At 51.8% G+C, this 17054-nt stretch overlaps 1 protein-coding gene across 1 annotated transcript; it reads left to right on the forward strand.

Moving 5' to 3' along the window:
• The first annotated feature begins 1926 nt into the window (after nucleotides 1-1926).
• ISX (intestine specific homeobox) lies at nucleotides 1927-15352 on the forward strand. The gene is made up of 4 exons (XM_040991003.1): nucleotides 1927-2104; nucleotides 12361-12512; nucleotides 14047-14163; nucleotides 15140-15352. Exons 1-4 carry the CDS (start codon nucleotides 1927-1929, stop codon nucleotides 15350-15352), a joined length of 660 nt encoding a protein of 219 aa, XP_040846937.1.
• The last annotated feature ends 1702 nt before the right edge of the window (nucleotides 15353-17054 follow it).

A 17054-nucleotide genomic window follows, 5' to 3' on the forward strand; every position in this document is an offset into this window, starting at 1 on the left:
TCATGTCCTGCCTCTGCCTCCTGAAAGCCCCCATGGCTCCCAGCAGCACCACCCTCTCAACCCTCACAAGGCACAGCCCTGACCACTGGCCTTTCCCCACCTGGTGGCCCAGCATGTCTGTGCCATCGGCCACTGCCTCCCCCATCATAAGGAGGGTTGTGCCTCCTGACAGTGCCTGGTCCCAAATACACTCATTTTTCCTCCATTCTCTCCACTCCACTGGCCTCTACCCAGGATCTCCTGGGCCCATCAGAGTTCTGTAGCCACCTCTGCTTCTGACCTACTCAAGTCCAACTCCTTTACTCTTGCCCTTCTCCTTGGGATCCCTGTCCGAAGACCTGGGTCGCTGAACAAAAGCTGGGTCACCATGTGCTGTGACACAGGTGAGTAATGAAGTACTCGAGGTTTGGGGTCTCACTTGTCCCTGCAGCTGAGCTGTGGGCTCCACTAACCAGTGAGAGAGGCTGATGAGTCACAGGGAGGTGTTAACCCCATCACAGGACCTCTTGGGGATGGAGCAGGACATCCACCTGTTATGACAAAGTCTGGAGTCTAATGCCCAAACGCACATCCACAACCTCTCCCAGGTGAGCCCGGAGCGCTCGGTCTGGCTCCTTGTGTCCAGTATAGCCAGACGTCCCCTTCTTAGATAAGACCCTACCATGACCTGGGGCCTCAGTTGCCCCACAGACACTATGGACTGAGAAGGTCTTCCCTGTGCTGGGATTTGCAAGCTGGCACCGGCAGCCCTCACCCAGCCCAGCCATGAGCCTGGATGTTACCCATCAGCCTCCTCGCTGTGCAAGCGCTTTGGGGTGAGCCTGGGTGTACTTCCTGGCCAGCTCACTCCAACTTCCCCTCTGCTGTTAGTTCTCCTGCAGGTGCCCCGCCCAGCAAGGAGTTGGGGACCTCCCTTCTCCATTCTGCAGTTCTCCCAGCCTCCCTCACACTGTACCCCAGCCTTCAGGGCAGTGGGAGGCTCTGCCTTATCAGTCCATTTTTATAGCCCCTCCTCCTTGGTTACACAGTCATCTGGGACAGAATTCCTGGCAAGGTCACAGCCGTGACTGTCACTCCCAGCCGATAGTGTGCTAGACCAAAAGGGTTCCTTCTGCACTGTCTCGGGGTCAGGCAAGAGGTGTGCACAAAGGAAACGAAGCAGAAAGGACTCCAAAGCCAGGCAGAGGCACCACGGTCAGACCAAGCATGCATGGAGCCAGGGCTTCAAACCTGCAGTGAGGTCAGGCCGAGGTGAGGCACAAACAGAAGAAAGCTGAGGCCAGCCCTGAGACAACCCCCCAAGCCGCCAGGGCTCAGATCCACAGCCCCAGCCCTGGGAGGACCCAGGCTGGGAGGCAGACTCACACTCCGCTTTGCTCGGCCTCCACCTGCAGGACAGGAATGCGGACCTCGGAAGGTACATTCTAGAATCTGGAAGCAACAGTATTTGATGAAGTCCAGTGGGGGCTCCTGGGAAGTCCCCACGAGCTGCAGCAGGGCCCAGGACTGAACTGGTGACCTGGGGTCCCAGGGAGACCCCACAGCCTCTCAGAGCCAACAGGAAGGGGCCACCATCCAGAGAGAGGTCTGCCTCCAGCTCGTCCCTCTTCTGACTTTCCTTCTCTATGTCCTCCTGGATAGTGGCCTTAAGAACCCCGGACTAAGCTGGTCACTGTGAAAGCACCTGTCTCTGAGAAGAGCCTTCTGTGGAAGCCCCAGCATAGCAAAGATGACGTGTGCATGCCAAGCTGGGGACCGCTGACAGCAGGGTCACAGGATGCAGGCCCTCCCAGTACTCCTGTCGTGTCTGCCTCCACGGGCCCCAGGGCTGTTGGGAAGTAGCCGGTGGAAGTGCCTATGGAGGAGAGGGACTCGTGTTTGGATAAGGCAACAGAAATTCCAGGCCACCCTGCACTCCACAGGGGGATGGAGAACAAGAGCTCTGAGTGCAGTGAGGCGCCGAAGAAGCTGGGCTTATCCTTCTCCATCGAGGCCATCCTAAAGCGGCCAGTGGAGAAGGATGTGGCCATGCTGGAAGGGGCAGGTGGAGAGAGCCCCGGGCAGGCAGCAGCCGCAGGCTCCAAGCTGGAGAAGCAGCCACAGGGTAAGTGACTTCTGATCATTTCCTTCCATAGGGGACTCAGAGGGTTGGTAGGTGCTGGGCCCTGGCCTTACACATCAGCCAGTCTGTTCACAATGATCTTCTAGGTTACTCACAGCATTCAGAGCCCTGGAGTTTGTGCCCATAACCAGAGCTCAGCTAGGAACCCTGTTACCGCGAACTTGGCACTGACCATGTAGGAGGCCCCATGCTCTCATTTCTGTAAAACAACACAGTGATCGAGCAGATGGACATGTCCTCGGCAGAAGGACAGAGACGGCCAGTGCCATTCCATTGAGAGCAGAACCTGGCTCCTGCTGCCCCTGAGCTCCTGTTTAGCCTGGCACTCTCTGCTCAGGCTGCTGTTACTCATAGCAGAGCTTTGCCCAGGGTCTGCCCACCCCCTCAGCCCCCTCTCTAAGCCAGAGGCTATGCAGGACATTCCCTGACAGAGCAGTGAGCATGAAGATTCTGGGACAGCTAGCTGTCCTTGAGCGTAGGCTTGGAGAAGGGAGGGGAGATAGCATTTGGGGTCCTCAAGAGTCAGGAACCCCAGCTGTGACCTTTTGTGTGGCCTTGGGAGGGGCCTGTCCTGTCCAGTCTGGTCTCAGCTTCATCTTGGGGGAAATGGCTGTGGTTTGGGAGGAAATACTGGAGCCTATGACATCTCATGGGCAGCCGACTGAATCCAGCCACCCAGGAGTCCCTTGCACATAATTCCTACTGCTCTCCTCTTCTCACCTTTGTAATCCCAGAATACACATGCCCAGAGGAGCTCTCAGCATCATCAGGGCCCTCTCCCCAACACTGAGCTTCTTGCAGAGGTGGCTAATGGAGGTCATGCCCAGAGGCAGGCAAAGAGAAGACCCAGGAGGGCCCTGTGTCCCCAGCAGCTCCCTGCACCTGAGCCTATTCACAGATAAGAAGCCTTGACTGCATTTGTGAAAGTTCATTCACATCTTTCATTCAATTGCATCTTTACAGGTGCAACCCCACGGGCATTCTGCCTCAAGTCTGTCCTGTGTAGTCTTTTCAAGTCCATGACTAAAATAGGACAGAGAGAAAGACAGCAGTCTGCCAGCTCCTACCCAAGCAGCTTTCCCCTAGCCCAACCGTGGCTAATGGCACAGAGGAGGCTTCTGGTACATTCTAGTATATTCCATGTCACAGGACCCAGGGCAGCAGAGAGGAAACAGCAGCCCAGATAGCAGCTATAGCATTGGAGGATGCCCCGTGATTATCATAGCACTTCCACAGCCATTCCCCATCTCACAGTCATGCTTGCAACCTCAATTTATATCCAAGAAAACCAGAAAGTGGAGGACAGGGTGGGGTGAATGACTCATTATATACATGTGAGCCCTGGAATCGGACCTGGGACTACCCAGGCTCCATGAGCCCCAAACACAGCTGAAATCCAAGCAACTCCCATTCTGCTGGCATCTGGCATTCCCAAAGCCTTGCTGAGGTCTTCAAGGCCATTTCGAGGTACTCAGGAAAGGACTATTGACTTCGGTGGTCTGAAAGGGCTTCTCCGCCAGCCTTCTGGCTACAAAGACAGGTCCTGGTTAGCCATTTATGGTCTTGATGTCAGGTTTCCATTTAAAATAAATGTGTGTCTGTGAGTAAAATAAATAAATAAATAGTAACACAGACAGACACCAGCCTGGCAGAAAGCACAAAGGGAGTCAAGGAGCTGCGAACAAGCTGGCACTGGGACAGGGGGCTGGGTCAGGACACCTGTCCTCCAAGCAGAAGTCTGACACCACGCACAAAGGACCTCAGAAAAGCACCTTCTCTCTCTCTCTCTCTCTCTCTCTCTCTCTCCCTCCCTCCCTCAGTTTTCCCACATGTCACAGGAAAGAGCCGAGCTAAACCATTCAGAAAAATTTCTAGTAGCTGTGACTGATTCAACAACACACCATTGGTTGGAAAACTTTGGAGGATTCCCTCAGGGTCCCTTTTAGGGGCAGTGTCCAGCCCTGCCATAGACCAGGTGCTGGCCAGGAACAGCGTGGCTGGGAGACTGACCTTTCACCAGCCTCATGGGAGTGCCTTCACCCAACCCAGAGCCCAGCCCAGAGCCACCCACTGCAAGGAGGGCAACAGCACCAGCTCAGCAGCGCCCTCCTCTGCCCTGGTGCTCATCATGGAGGAATAAATGCCTTTCAGTCTCCACTCACTTCCTAAAGGGTTCCTGGGCATTGCCCCCTGCTGTGCCCTCCCAGGTCTCAAGTTAGTGGGAGAAACCCCAAAGGTGTTCCTTCCCCATCTGAAAGACAGCCAGATGCCTCCAAAGTCGAAGGTGGACACTGACAGAGGGAAGTGCTGAGGCTCAGACCCTGAGCAGAGAGAGAGAGACCCCCTCTCTTCTCCCTTGACACCCTCTGCAGAGAGGACAAGAGGACACCCAGGGACAAACCAGGATGGGCTTCCCCTGCTCAGGAGCCATTCATTCATTCACTGATTCAGGAACTAACTGCTGAGTGCTTCCTTGGGACCAGGCTAGGGACTAACTGGCAGGACTTGGGAATCCTGGTGACATCTCCTTGTCTACATGAGTTGGCAGGGCCAATGGAAGAACATCCAAGAGCAGGGTCAACCACATACTCCTCACCACCACCTGCCAGCCCAGCTGAGAACCACACACACACACACACACACACACACACACACCCCACAGGCAAAGAAACAGTCAGCCAAACCAAAATTTTGTTTCAAAAACCAGGTAGCCAGCTGGATTTGCCCCTGTAAACTTAACAGCATCAACCCCAATCTTGTCAGTGTGATGGTGGAAGCCCTCACAAAGCAGCCAGGCCAGCCCCCACCCCGGCCTCTGTCTCCCCCCCCCCGCTGGAGCCACCCTCCTGCCCTTTAGAAATACAGCTCCCACTACCCTTCCTCTTCCTCTTCACCCCCTGCCCCTCCTTGATTTTATATTCCGGTGATTCTGAATGAATTGTGTGGGCTAAAACACAGACATTCACTTCCTCTTATAAAAATACCAGTGACTGGATTGGGGACTCACCATAATCCAGACAATCTCGTCTGTAACTTGGATCTATCTCTGAAGACTCCACTTTCAATAAGAGTCCCCTTTGTAGCTACCAGGAGTCAGGACTCGAGCAAGTCTTTTGGGGGGGACACCATTTCATCCACCCTAACTTCCTTACTTCTTCATCCCCTCCCCCCTTTAATTTCTTCTTCCTCTTCCCTCTGCTCTCCTCCTCCTGTTTCCGTGCTCTGCCAAGATCAAAGGCAACTGTTCTTCTCTGCTCTGGACACCAAGGGAGCCTGGGGGTGCAGGGACAGGCGCAGCCCTGGCTGGGGGCTGTAGCCAAGGCCATGTCCATGGTGTCTCTTATCACCTTGTGATTAACAGCTGTGACTCTCAGCCAGGTAGACCAGTGGACTTCATCAGAGAAGACAAACACAGGACAGAAGGGCACACACAGTGTTTGTACCTCCCCTAGGGAAGTGTGGTTGGAGCCCACTTCTTAGTCCCTGCCATTGGAGCCACAGGCTAACTTGGCCTTGGGACATTTCCTCCAGGGTTCAGGGAACCTGGAATGGTTCTAGAATTGAGAAACTCACCCAAGCACGTCTTTAGGGAAACTACATTGTATTTGTGGGGCCTCCCCAAAACTAGACCCTCGGGATGCTAATGTAGAGCATGCTTGGAACATTGGAACACACAAAGAAAGTGGTAGATGAGAACTGACCCTGCGGGTACTGAAGCTCAAATCCTTTGGGGGAATAAAGCAAATTTACTCCTCTCAAGTGCACAGAAAAACCACTCTTAGTGGCAGGAAGTTGCTCCAGAGCCCAGTGAGGTCTAGGGGCTCCAGGTCAGGTATGGACAAGGTCTCCTACAGACACAGGACCCCAGAGGGTGAGAGACAGGGGCAAGGTGGGCAAGCACAAGAGGAGACCAGCAGTAAGGCTGCAACTTGAGCTTGGCTTTTTCACAATGTTCTCTATCTGGACATCAAATAACTACTGAATATCTGTTGAGCGCCAAACACATCTATTATACAACAAAGCATCCCAAAAGTTAGCAACTTAAAGAACAAGAACTCTTTAATATCTTCCCCCATTTGTGAGGATCAGGAATATAGGAGTAACTCAGCTGAGTGCTTCTAGCTCAGGTTCCCTAGTGACATTACAATGAACAGGCAACGTGGGCTACAGATCATCTGGAGGCATGACTGTCCAGGGGGCTCACTCAAGGCTGGAAAGTGGGGGAGGCAGGCTTCTGTTCCTCCTCTCGGGGTCTCCTCGTGCTGCTCGAGAGTGCCTGCAAGGCAGCAGATGGTTTTTGTGAGACTAAGCAATCCAAAGGGAGAGAGTCAGGTGGAAAATGCCTCTTGCTATGAGCTGGGCTCAGAAATCACACAGCATCACTTCCACTGCACCACACTATCACAAACCAGGCACTTCAGCTGAGCCTCCTTAAGCAGAAATGAACTTGGAGGGAGAACTGTTGGAGAATTGGCAAAGCTGGCTCACGACCACCATGAGCACTGGGGTGGGAACAGGGGGTGGGCCAGATTGCACAGCATTCACGCAATCTCCATCCTCTATCCTGTCATGTAGCAGGGGACGCCAATCACCATCCAGTCATCACAGGTGGCAAGCACTGGGAGATGGTGGCATGATACTCAGAGATCTACTCCAGGGGGCAAGAGGTCCTGCAGGGAGGTCAGTTAAGGCCTCCCAGAGGAGAAGCTGCCATTCGAAGGTTGTGTTGGGTACAAAAGGGAAGCATTCTGAAGACCTATTTGTAGATAAGATGGCAAAGGGTGAGCATGGGGACTGAGCTAGAAATAGACCAACCCCCAAAATATCTTAAAGGCCAAGTGGTGACTTCTAGTTTCCTTTGAATTCCGAAAAAGAATGAAGGACCATTTTAGGCAAGAGAGGCTATATAGTGGCCCATATTTTTTAATTAATTAATTTTATGATACAGTTCCACAGGCTCTGGGATTTCCCATTCCCTCCTCTCCTTCCCCTCCCAAATTTCCCCTATATTGCTGCAATAGTATAGTCCTTCATAAATAGTCATAAGTTCATCATTCTTCTATTTAAGTGTATCCTGACATTGTAAGTATGAACAATGACAGAGATTCCAGCATCCTATTGTCAAGATATTGAACAGTTTCATTGGGAGTCCATCTTCGATTTGGAAGTCGAGATGCACACTGCATTGTATCTTCACATCTGGTCTTCACATCTGGTTATAATCGTCTGCATTATACAGTTCCTCTAGATAACTATATGTACACGTATGTTTACCTATATATCTATTGATCTTGTATTTTGCATGAAGGTTGCCTGAAATCAGAGAGAACATAGATTTGTCTCTTTGGGATGGCCAATATTGTTGACAATTCTTTGCCTCCCATGTACAAGCCTGTCTGAGATCAGCTGGGAGAGTAAGGAACCGCTGAGAGGACTAAGAAGTCATTTCCTAAATGAAGCCACAGGACTAGCAGGAGCATGTGCAGTCCCCATCCGTCACAGGACCCCAAGCAGGCATGTCATTGCGTCCCTCCAGCTGCTTCTGTCTGCACAGTGTCTCAACTGCCTCTCACGGCCAATCAGCACGTTGGAGCCAGCACACATGCACAGGACCCAGCTTCCTTATAGGAGAAGAGTTGTGACTGTGAGTGTGATGGGGTCACACTGTCAGAGCACGTGACATTAGCCCGGTGCTACTCTGTCCAAATAACCCACGCCCACTCTGCATGTTTTAGACTCACCAGACCTAGCCACACTGTAGTGACAGTCATATTGTCACAACACAAACACAATCCAGACAGCTGACCAAATGTATCAGGACACTTACAGGGTAAGCCATCAAGGAAGACTTCAGGGAACAAGTGCCATTTCAGATGGAGTCAGGCATAGAAGGGGATCGGGGGGGTGGAGGTAGTCCTGACTCAGGAAGGTTGTATGGCAACCCCAAGGGATTCAAAGGAACATTCCTCTTGAGAAACAACAAAATCTTGAGTCTCCAAGTATGGGGCAAAGCATGGACGACAAGATAAAGAAGGGAGACCAAAGGCCATGGGTGCCAAGACAAACAGCCTTGGCTCTTGCAGATGAACTTGAACACTTGGAAAACCTGTGCCTCCCCGGGGTGCCTGGTCAGAGATGCCATAGGAAGTTGGGGACACGAGTCAGTGGGCTCCCTACACAGCTCTGTGAGGGAGCTATTTGCCTTGCATGGAGCCCCTATGATTTTCTTTAAACAAAAGGCACAGTTGCTTTAATTTTTTAAAAAAGAGTGAAAGAAAAATTCTAAAGTGCATACAACACATGATGGAGTGGAGATGTGGGAGCCAGCCAGCCTCAGCCTGCCTTGGGGGAGGGCTGAGCACGCTCGGCAAGGCCTGCGTCGGTGACTCTTCCCTGGTCTCAATGGTCTCTGTTACTGATTTTTCATTCTCATACCTTTTCACCCTATTGTTTCCTTTTTGCCTTTTGTCCTTACACTAAAAAAAAAAAAAAAAAAAAAATCTGTGCCTATTACAGAGAAAAAAAAGCAAGCTAAACAAGATCAAAGAAACCATAACTCCATCTCACCATCCAGTAATAATTGCTATTAATATTTTGATAGATATATGATAGGTGGATGGATAGATTAAAAACTGGAAGACTCCTGCTCTTTGTTTATAAGTATGGAGGCTGGATAGCTGCAAGCTATACTGTGTCACCCTCTACTTAAACTTCTTAAAACAAAGACACTTATGGTATCTAGTAGGAGGTGGCCAGAAAAGCTGGGGAAGAAGATGAGATTTGAGACGACGTGAACTTCGACAGCTGGAAAGATATTCACTAGACAAGGAAGTGGGCAGTGCATCCCAGACTCACAGAGCAGGAGGCACAGCACCCGTGGGATCAAAGGCCATGACCAATGGGGGACCCAGAGATGAGCTCAGAGATCTCAGAACTAAGGACTGGAAAGAAGGCAGATAATGTCAGGAATGTAGAATGCAAAGAACCTTGAATGCCATGCCTGGGAGCTTGCCATAATCCCTGAGGGCAGAAAGGAGCCATGGATGCCCACGGCCTGGCTAGAGAGAACAGACCAGTATGGGTCACTTAGGAAGATGGCTGACCCACGCCTCATCCTTCTGTGTCCTGAGCTGGCCAGAGGGCTACAGATGCTGCCCTCCCACAGGGCAAGCACACTGCCTTTGGCCGAAAAGGACAAAACCCACTTCCAGAAACTTCACTGCATGGCAAAGCCACCCACCCTCCCCACCAGCAGCCTCCAGTTGTACAGCCAGGACCAATTAGCAGACCTCAGAGAAGGGGTACTCAGGGGGGAGTCGAGCACAGAAAAACATGGCTCTATAATTAGGTGGCCTAATCACCTGTGTAAATTGTGTATTTCTTATGATCAATGTGCTAAACGGCTCAGGTGTAATTAAGTTCTGCTGACTCGTTCTCTTTGAAGACCCACTGAAGTGTGGTTCATGGTCACACAATTAATAACAAGAAGAAGAGCAGCTTGGGATGGTGGCACTTCCCTGCCGCCTCCATTCCCGTCTCCCGGGAGCTCCCATTTGCCCATTTCCCAGATGCCCTTGGTCAGCCATGATGGGTGGGCTGGGCTGCGACCCTTGCTTCTCGGTTTCTCTGGGAGCAATTGGGAGACATTGGGCCCTTACAGAACCCCAAGTCTTTTCTCCCTCCTGATCAAGATGCCTTGCAACATGTTTCTCTTAGAGAATGGGGCCCGACATCCCTTTCCAATCTCTTGTCTAAAGAGTGCCCTTCTGGATCTAATTCTACACACGCTGAGTTCCACTTTCTTCCCTGTTTTCCAGTCACCTGCCTTGTTTCTCGGGAAGCCCCCATTCTGTAACCCCAGCATGAGCCTTCCTCACCACTGGAAGCCTGCTCCTGCCTGTAGTGGGAAAGTGGTGACTTCTCCTTCCTGTACCATCCCCTTTATCACCGCTCTCACACCACCAGCAGCACCATCCTGCCTGGGTTGCCACCATTAGATTGACTCTGCTCTGGGTTAACCAGCCAGGGCCCTGAGTACCATCACCTGCGCTGATGTCCTCTTTCTCCACAAAAGAGAAGTGAGGGTCAACTCCTCCTCTGGTCTTCCAAAAACCCAACAAGAATCAATCTAAAGTAACTCTGGCCAAAAGAATATTCTGCAATAAAGGAAGTGTTCTTTCCCTTTAGGGTGTATTTATTTTACTTAAAAGGCAGTTACAGAGATCACAAGAGAATCTTCCATCCAGTGGTTTACTCCCCAAATGGCTGGAATGCCCAGAGTTGGGCCAGTCTGAGACTGGGAGCCAGACCAGAAGATTCTTCTGGGTCATCCACCTGAATGCAGGGACCCCAGGCCTTGAGACAGCCTCCACTGCTTTCCCAGTAGCAAGGAGCTGCATCAGGAGTGAAAGAGTCAGGATACAAACCAGCAACCCCATATAGGAGCATTAGCTTGCTTCCCCTCATCATCAGCCTCAGAAAATGTTCTATAGGTACAGTATCCAGTGTGGTAGCCACCAGACAAGTGCACCTGTTGAGCTCTGAATAGTAATAGTGTGCCTAAATAGCCACACGTGGCCAGCAGCTACCATAAGTGGACAGCTCTAACAAGTTAACCCTGTCCCAAGATCTGGCCTTGGATCCCAATCTCCTTTTTTGCTGACTACAGATTCAAGTCTTTTTCTCCCAAAACTGCCTTGGCTTTCAAGTTGAGTCCCTCCATTTGTAAGACAGGAGGCCCGACCCACCAGGAGTGAGCTCAGCTCCAGGGTCCCTCTTCCCACTACTCCTGGTCCTATTTCTCTGATTTGGAGATGCTAGGTCTGGAATAACATCCCAAGAAATATTAGATGAAAACTACCAGTGTTGACTGTGGTCACTCAGGAACCTGCCACCCAGCCAAAGAGAGGGCAAACTGGTCCACTGGGATCAGCCTCCATCTCCCCATGAGTGTGCACCTGGTATTAAAAGACAAGGTATGAGACCAAATGCTAACTCTGAAACCTTATGACAGAGGTAACTAAGCCTGGCTGGTTCCTAAGAGAAAAGTCTGCCATCCCTGACCCTCTCCCTTTTCCCAAGGCCCTCCAGGAAAGACCAATGCAAGACTTTTATGTCCCTCAGTCTCCCTCATCATGAAACATCAGGCTGAGCTTGGACCTAGCCACTTGATCCTTCAACCCCTTCCTTCTACTCCATTCTATAGATGGGGAGACTGGGGCCCAGAGTTCAGATGTCCAAAAGCAGATATCAGTAATGTCCAATGACATAAAGACTCATAATAAACACACCCAACTTTGCTGCTCTAGTTTCAAAGCAGAGACAATATACACAACAATGGGTAGAATTGTGTTCTAAATAAACTTTATTTGAAAATAGACAGTGGGCCATGTTAGTCCACAGGCCTTTGTTTATCATTATCTTTTTTTAAAAGCTTGATTTTTAATTTTAAAATTTTTAGAGATTTATTTCATCTGTTTGAAAGGCAGAGTAACAGGATGTTTGCATCTGCTGGTTTACTCCCTAAATGGCCACAATGGTCAGATGTAGGCCTGGCTCAAAACAGGTGCCTAGAACTCCATCTGAATCTCCGACATGGATGGGCTGAGACCTCAGTCCTTGAGCTGCCATCCACTGCCTTCCCAGGCACAGTACCAGGGAGCTATTTCTGAAGCAAAGCAGCCAAAACAGTGCTGTCTGTCCTCCACCATGAAGCTTAACCCACTATGACACGTCACAGGTGGTGGCTTAATGCACTATGCCACACCAGACTTTAATATTGAACAATTTTTAATATTCAGCCAAATTTGCTTCAAATATGCTATTTTTCTTGAAAACAGAGTTTGCTATCACAAAAGTAAGATTCATAAGGAGCAGAATGTGGAGAACATGGAGAATGGTATCCTGTACATGGTATAACTTAGTGAAGCAATATCTATAATATCTATAACTAGTGCCCAATCATGTAGCCTCTCCTGGGACAAGGGGGAATCCATGGAAGACTCCTGAGCAATGGAGACGCACAAACAGAAAGGAATTCACAGGATTCACTTGGCCTTCCCAGGCCAGGGTAGGTGGGAGGGCATCAGCCAAGAGGCAGGGCATTTTAGCAAGCAGGCTGTTTCAAAGCCCCAGCAGTCAGGGGTTAGGGGTCAAGATTCTAGAACATGACAGCACAGCAGCCGCCCCAAGGCACCGGCACCAAATCCACTGACCTGCCCTGCCCTTGTCTCGTGCAGAAGAGAGGAAGAGCAGACGGAGGGTGCGCACCACCTTCACCACAGAGCAGCTCCGGGAGCTGGAGAAGATCTTCCACTTCACCCACTACCCTGACATCCATGTCCGCAACCAGCTGGCTGCCCGGATCAACCTCCCGGAAGCCCGGGTGCAGGTACGGCCACCTCCACTCTGCTCCCAGCCCCAAAACACTTGGGACTGCTGCCGGATGCCCTGCACCCTGGGCGCTCTGGGGCTTCCCTAACATGTTCCATTGGCTTAATCCCAGGAGTGTAGCTCTCTTGGCCCAAGTACTGCTTTCCCAGGCCTGTGGTCACAAGGTGGCTCCTTTGCAGGTGGAAATGGGGCAAGGTAGTGTCAAGATTCTGCCTCCGTGCTCTGTCCCTTCCTCCCTTCGACATCAGAGCATCCCTCACACTGCCCCACTCACACAGCAGGTCTTTGCCATCTAGACCGGAGTGACAAACCTATACCATAAAGGGCCAAAGGGCCAGATGGAGACAATCTTTGGCTTCACAGCTGCCACAGGAATGCCAGGGCAAGCCCAGACAACAGGGCAATACATAAGCACGAGCTGGTGTTTCAATAAAAAAATTTTTTTGCACATTCAGAAATTGGAGCTTTAAGTAGTTTGCCAGTACTACAAGACACTGTTGTTGTTTTAATTCTTTCCAACCATTGGTTAATGGGAAAACCATTCTCGGCTCACAGGCCATTCCAAACCAAGTGGAAGGTCAGAACTGGCCTGCAGGCGCAGACATCCAACCACAGAGACGTGCAGAGAACCCCAGATCCATGATCCAAGCCCCCGTGGAAGCAGCGAGAAACCAGTCTACCACCTGCCACCTCTTCACCCCAGGTGTCTGTTGCTGCCCTGGTCACTCACACACAGAGGCACATCCACAGGTCCTCTTGACATGTCCCCAGTGTTACAAGTACCAACACTAGCAAATAGAGTTCCATCAGATCTGGCTGTGGCCCCAGGGGGGCACTCCCTCAGCTTGCTCAGTCTCTCTCCATTTTTCTCCTTGAAACAAAAGCGAAGATCTCACTCTAATCCAAACTGTGAACCACAGCCTAGCCAGACCTCCACTCTTGACCTCCATGCAACCTCCTTGCCTTCTGGTGAGAGGTTCCCGCCAACCCCCAGCTCAGACCGCCCCTCTCCCGCTTCCCTCTGGGAAGCAGGCCCCAGCTAAGTGGGAGCACCTGTGTCGATCCAGGATTCAACATTCAACAGCATTACCACCTGCAAACAGCCATCAGGGAACTCAAGAACACTGACAAGTAGCGGAAATGCCAGGTGGACCCCAGGGGTTGCTAACTGGTTACCAGCCCTCAGGTGTGGCTTATCTGGTCTACACAGAGGTTTTCACAGTCAAGTCCAAAATTTTTACCTTGAAATCAGGTGAGCCCGCCACAACAGTGAGCTTACATTTCCACATGGTGAGTCTTGGAGGAAGGTGGGACACCTCTCCCTGCAGATTCTGCCCACCACATACCCCCTCCTCAAACTGCCCCCGCCACCAGTGTTCCATAAAGGCACGGTCCTCCAGCCCGATAGGCTAAAGGCTGTAATCTTGGGCCTCTCTCAGAAAGCTAGCTTTCAGATCCAAAGAAAGTCTGGGTGCCAAGGAGCTTCTTCACTAACGCCTCTCCACACCCCCTCCCCCCACCCCCAACCGCAGATCTGGTTCCAGAACCAGCGAGCCAAGTGGCGGAAGCAAGAGAAGGTGGGCGGCCTCAGCACTGCACAAACGCTGAGCGAGACAGACTTGGCCCCGCCTGCACATCTGAACGTGGCCGTGAGTGTCATGGTGCCCACTGGGGGGAGTAGAAAGGGGAGAGGAACCGTTCAGGAACATCCCAGGCCGACCCAAGGAAACCTCCCAGGGTTACATCCCCAGAGAAGAGTGCAAAGGAAATTCTAGAAACAGCACAGAGGCAAAGAGGATCCCAAAAGCCTGGGACTTGCCACAAGCAGGTGGCCCTCTGTCCCCATGCCCACCCAGTGGTAATCACAGCGCACTCACTCCTTGATGAGTGGCTTGTACCACAGTGCCACTGTCACCATCTACAAAGATGGTCACAGAACCAGACATGAGGCATGGTTTTGAGAGCATGGATGGGGGAGCAAGACTACCAAGATTAGCATCCCAGCCCCAAACTTACCCTCCATGTAGCCCAGCATGGTCACCTGGTCCTTCCAAGGACAGTGACGGAGCCCACTGAAGGGCTGAAGGTACAGCCAGCGAGGCCTAGAGAATGCTTGCCACCTAGGAAGCAATTCCCAAATATTAACTGCACCTGGCGCCCACACACATTCTCAGGCACACAGCAGGTGCTAAATGCCATAAGTGAAACAGTTAACAGCACAGGCAGCCCTGCCTGGGGAAGGGATGTGAGCAGAGGGGAACACCATTCCAGGCAAGGCTGTGGGCTGAACTTCTCATTCATTCCCTTTGGCTGATGCAGAAATGGGCTCAGAGAGGCAACGTGACTGTTCCACCCCCAACCGCTGCTCTGAGTGCTGGGATTAGAACTAGGCTTGCGGCCCCCAGCCATGAGCTTCTCCCCACCCAAGAAGAGCAGCTGTCTGGCCTTGTGTGGGTCCACACAGGGCTCTCGGGGCTAACCCTAGCTTGACTGAGTCAGACAAAGTGGCCATGCAAGCCTCTCCACCGAGCTGCTCAGTTCATCCGGGAGAGGCTGGCGAGCTACAGGGACAGCCCAGCGTAGTATTTAAAACTCATTTATCCTTCCTGGCCTCTCCCATGACAGGGCCCACTGCTGATACCTGCTGCTCTGCCCAGGCTGGCTCTCCCCATGGGGCATTATCTACTGGCCCAAGAGCAGCCTGCCACGCCGTGGTTCCCTACTCAGATCGCTGTCCTCCCACGGCACCCATGGGAGACGCAGCCCCTGGTGTGCCCTCCCCTCCAGCAGAGCTGCGATCCTGCCTTGCACTTCCTCCCACCTCCACACCCGACCTGAGGCAGCATCTGTGCCTCTTTCACATAGGGACGGGACACACCCTCTCCAATCAAGCCATGCTCCTTCGCTGGGGAAAAGCAAGTGGCAGAGGGTGCCCTGGATCCGGAGACAGAATGGATGTCACCATCCAAAGACACCCCCACTGCCCTCTGAGCATGTCTGCTGAAACGCCACAGTGAACTGGGCAGCAAGGCACACAGGAAACGCTCACATGACTGGCCCAAGTGGCTCCTGTGGCTCTGCAGAAAGACTGGTGGGGACCTCAAGATGAACCCTGGAACGGGGAGACCATCTCCATGTGCCCATGAGTCCACAACCTTGCTGTGGGACCTCGGGCTGGTCACTCGTCCCCTTTGGACTTCATCTGTAATGTGAGACTGTTGGACAGAGTGATTTCTGCCGACTCTTCTGACCTCCACATGGTGAGACGAGCTGTGGTGGTTATTGAGGTGTAGGAGACACCGTGTGTATGCATTCACAATGCACGCATGCAGCACCTGCTGATCGCCATATCTATGAAGCTGGACACTGAGCTGAACAGTTCAGGTTCTATCCAGGTGATGCTCACCTTCCTGGCTAGCAAAACCATCATTTGGTGTCTGCCATTGCCATGTCTAACACGGCAGGGATCTGAGCATCCCCAAGTGGGAGAGCAATAAAGGATTGTTTTTTCAACGTATCCCTGGAGTTAGTGTCTGGTTACTCTGCTCCAGTGGGAAAGCAGGCTGTTGTTTCAGGTAAGAAAGAAAAGAGGAAACTCCTTCTCAAAGTTGACCTTCCCAGGATGTGTGGAGGGCCAGATCTAGAATGCCAGCCTTACTCTACCCTGGAAAATTTCCTGCCATTTCTTTGTTCTTTGTGGGAAAACCACATGGCCTGTGAGAGCCTCAGTTTAGCTAACTGTAAGACAGGAGTAAAGATTCCCAACTCACAGAATAACCAGGAGGCTTCCATAGGAGGAGTTTTCTGCCAGTCATAGAGCTGACCTGCTGTGAGGGAATGCAGTCATCCCAAATTCTACCGGGAAAGAGGTGGCTCTGAGGCCAGCCGCCATGTTGCCTCTGTACAAGAACACTTGTGCCTGCTGAGAGAGCATGGGACCTGCTCCCCATGCTGGCATGGAGGACTGGCATCCAGGTACCAGTCTGAAGTGAGTCCTAGAAATCCTCCCCAGAGCCCGAAGTGCTACCTGCCTGGGCCCCTGCCCTACCCCAGCATTGGCCAAGGGTTTGGGAAGCCCACTCTCGAATTGGCTGTGCTGCCTCACCCTTTAACCTTCCCGGGCCTCAGTTTGCTCATTTGTACTTGAAGTCACAAGGATCTCTCTGACCTAGGGCAGGAAATAGGCCAGAACCACAAACTACCACCCACACAGCGTGAATGCACCCACCTACAAACCTAAAAACGCCCAGTTCCATGGAGCCAGCGCATGGTGTTACCACCAACTCTGGGAGAAAGCCAATGGCTGGGAGCTGAGGGCAAAAAAATGCCAGTCCACAAGCAAAGGGAGGCAGCTCACAGCTTGGACAGCAGGTACCCATTTTACATACAAAGAGTCCCTTGTAAAGTTTTGCTAGCACTGGGCTGACTACCCAGGTTGTTGGCCAAAAGCTGGTTCTAGTGATGTCTAGTGTTGTCCGACTCTTCTGACAGCTCAGGTTCAAATATAGTCACCTCCGGGATCATTCCCTCTTCTTCCTAC

The sequence above is a fragment of the Ochotona curzoniae genome, unplaced genomic scaffold, assembly GCF_017591425.1.
Source record: "Ochotona curzoniae isolate NIBS_2020 unplaced genomic scaffold, NIBS_Ocur_1.0 contig_1014, whole genome shotgun sequence".
NCBI classification, from domain to species: Eukaryota; Metazoa; Chordata; class Mammalia; order Lagomorpha; family Ochotonidae; genus Ochotona; species Ochotona curzoniae.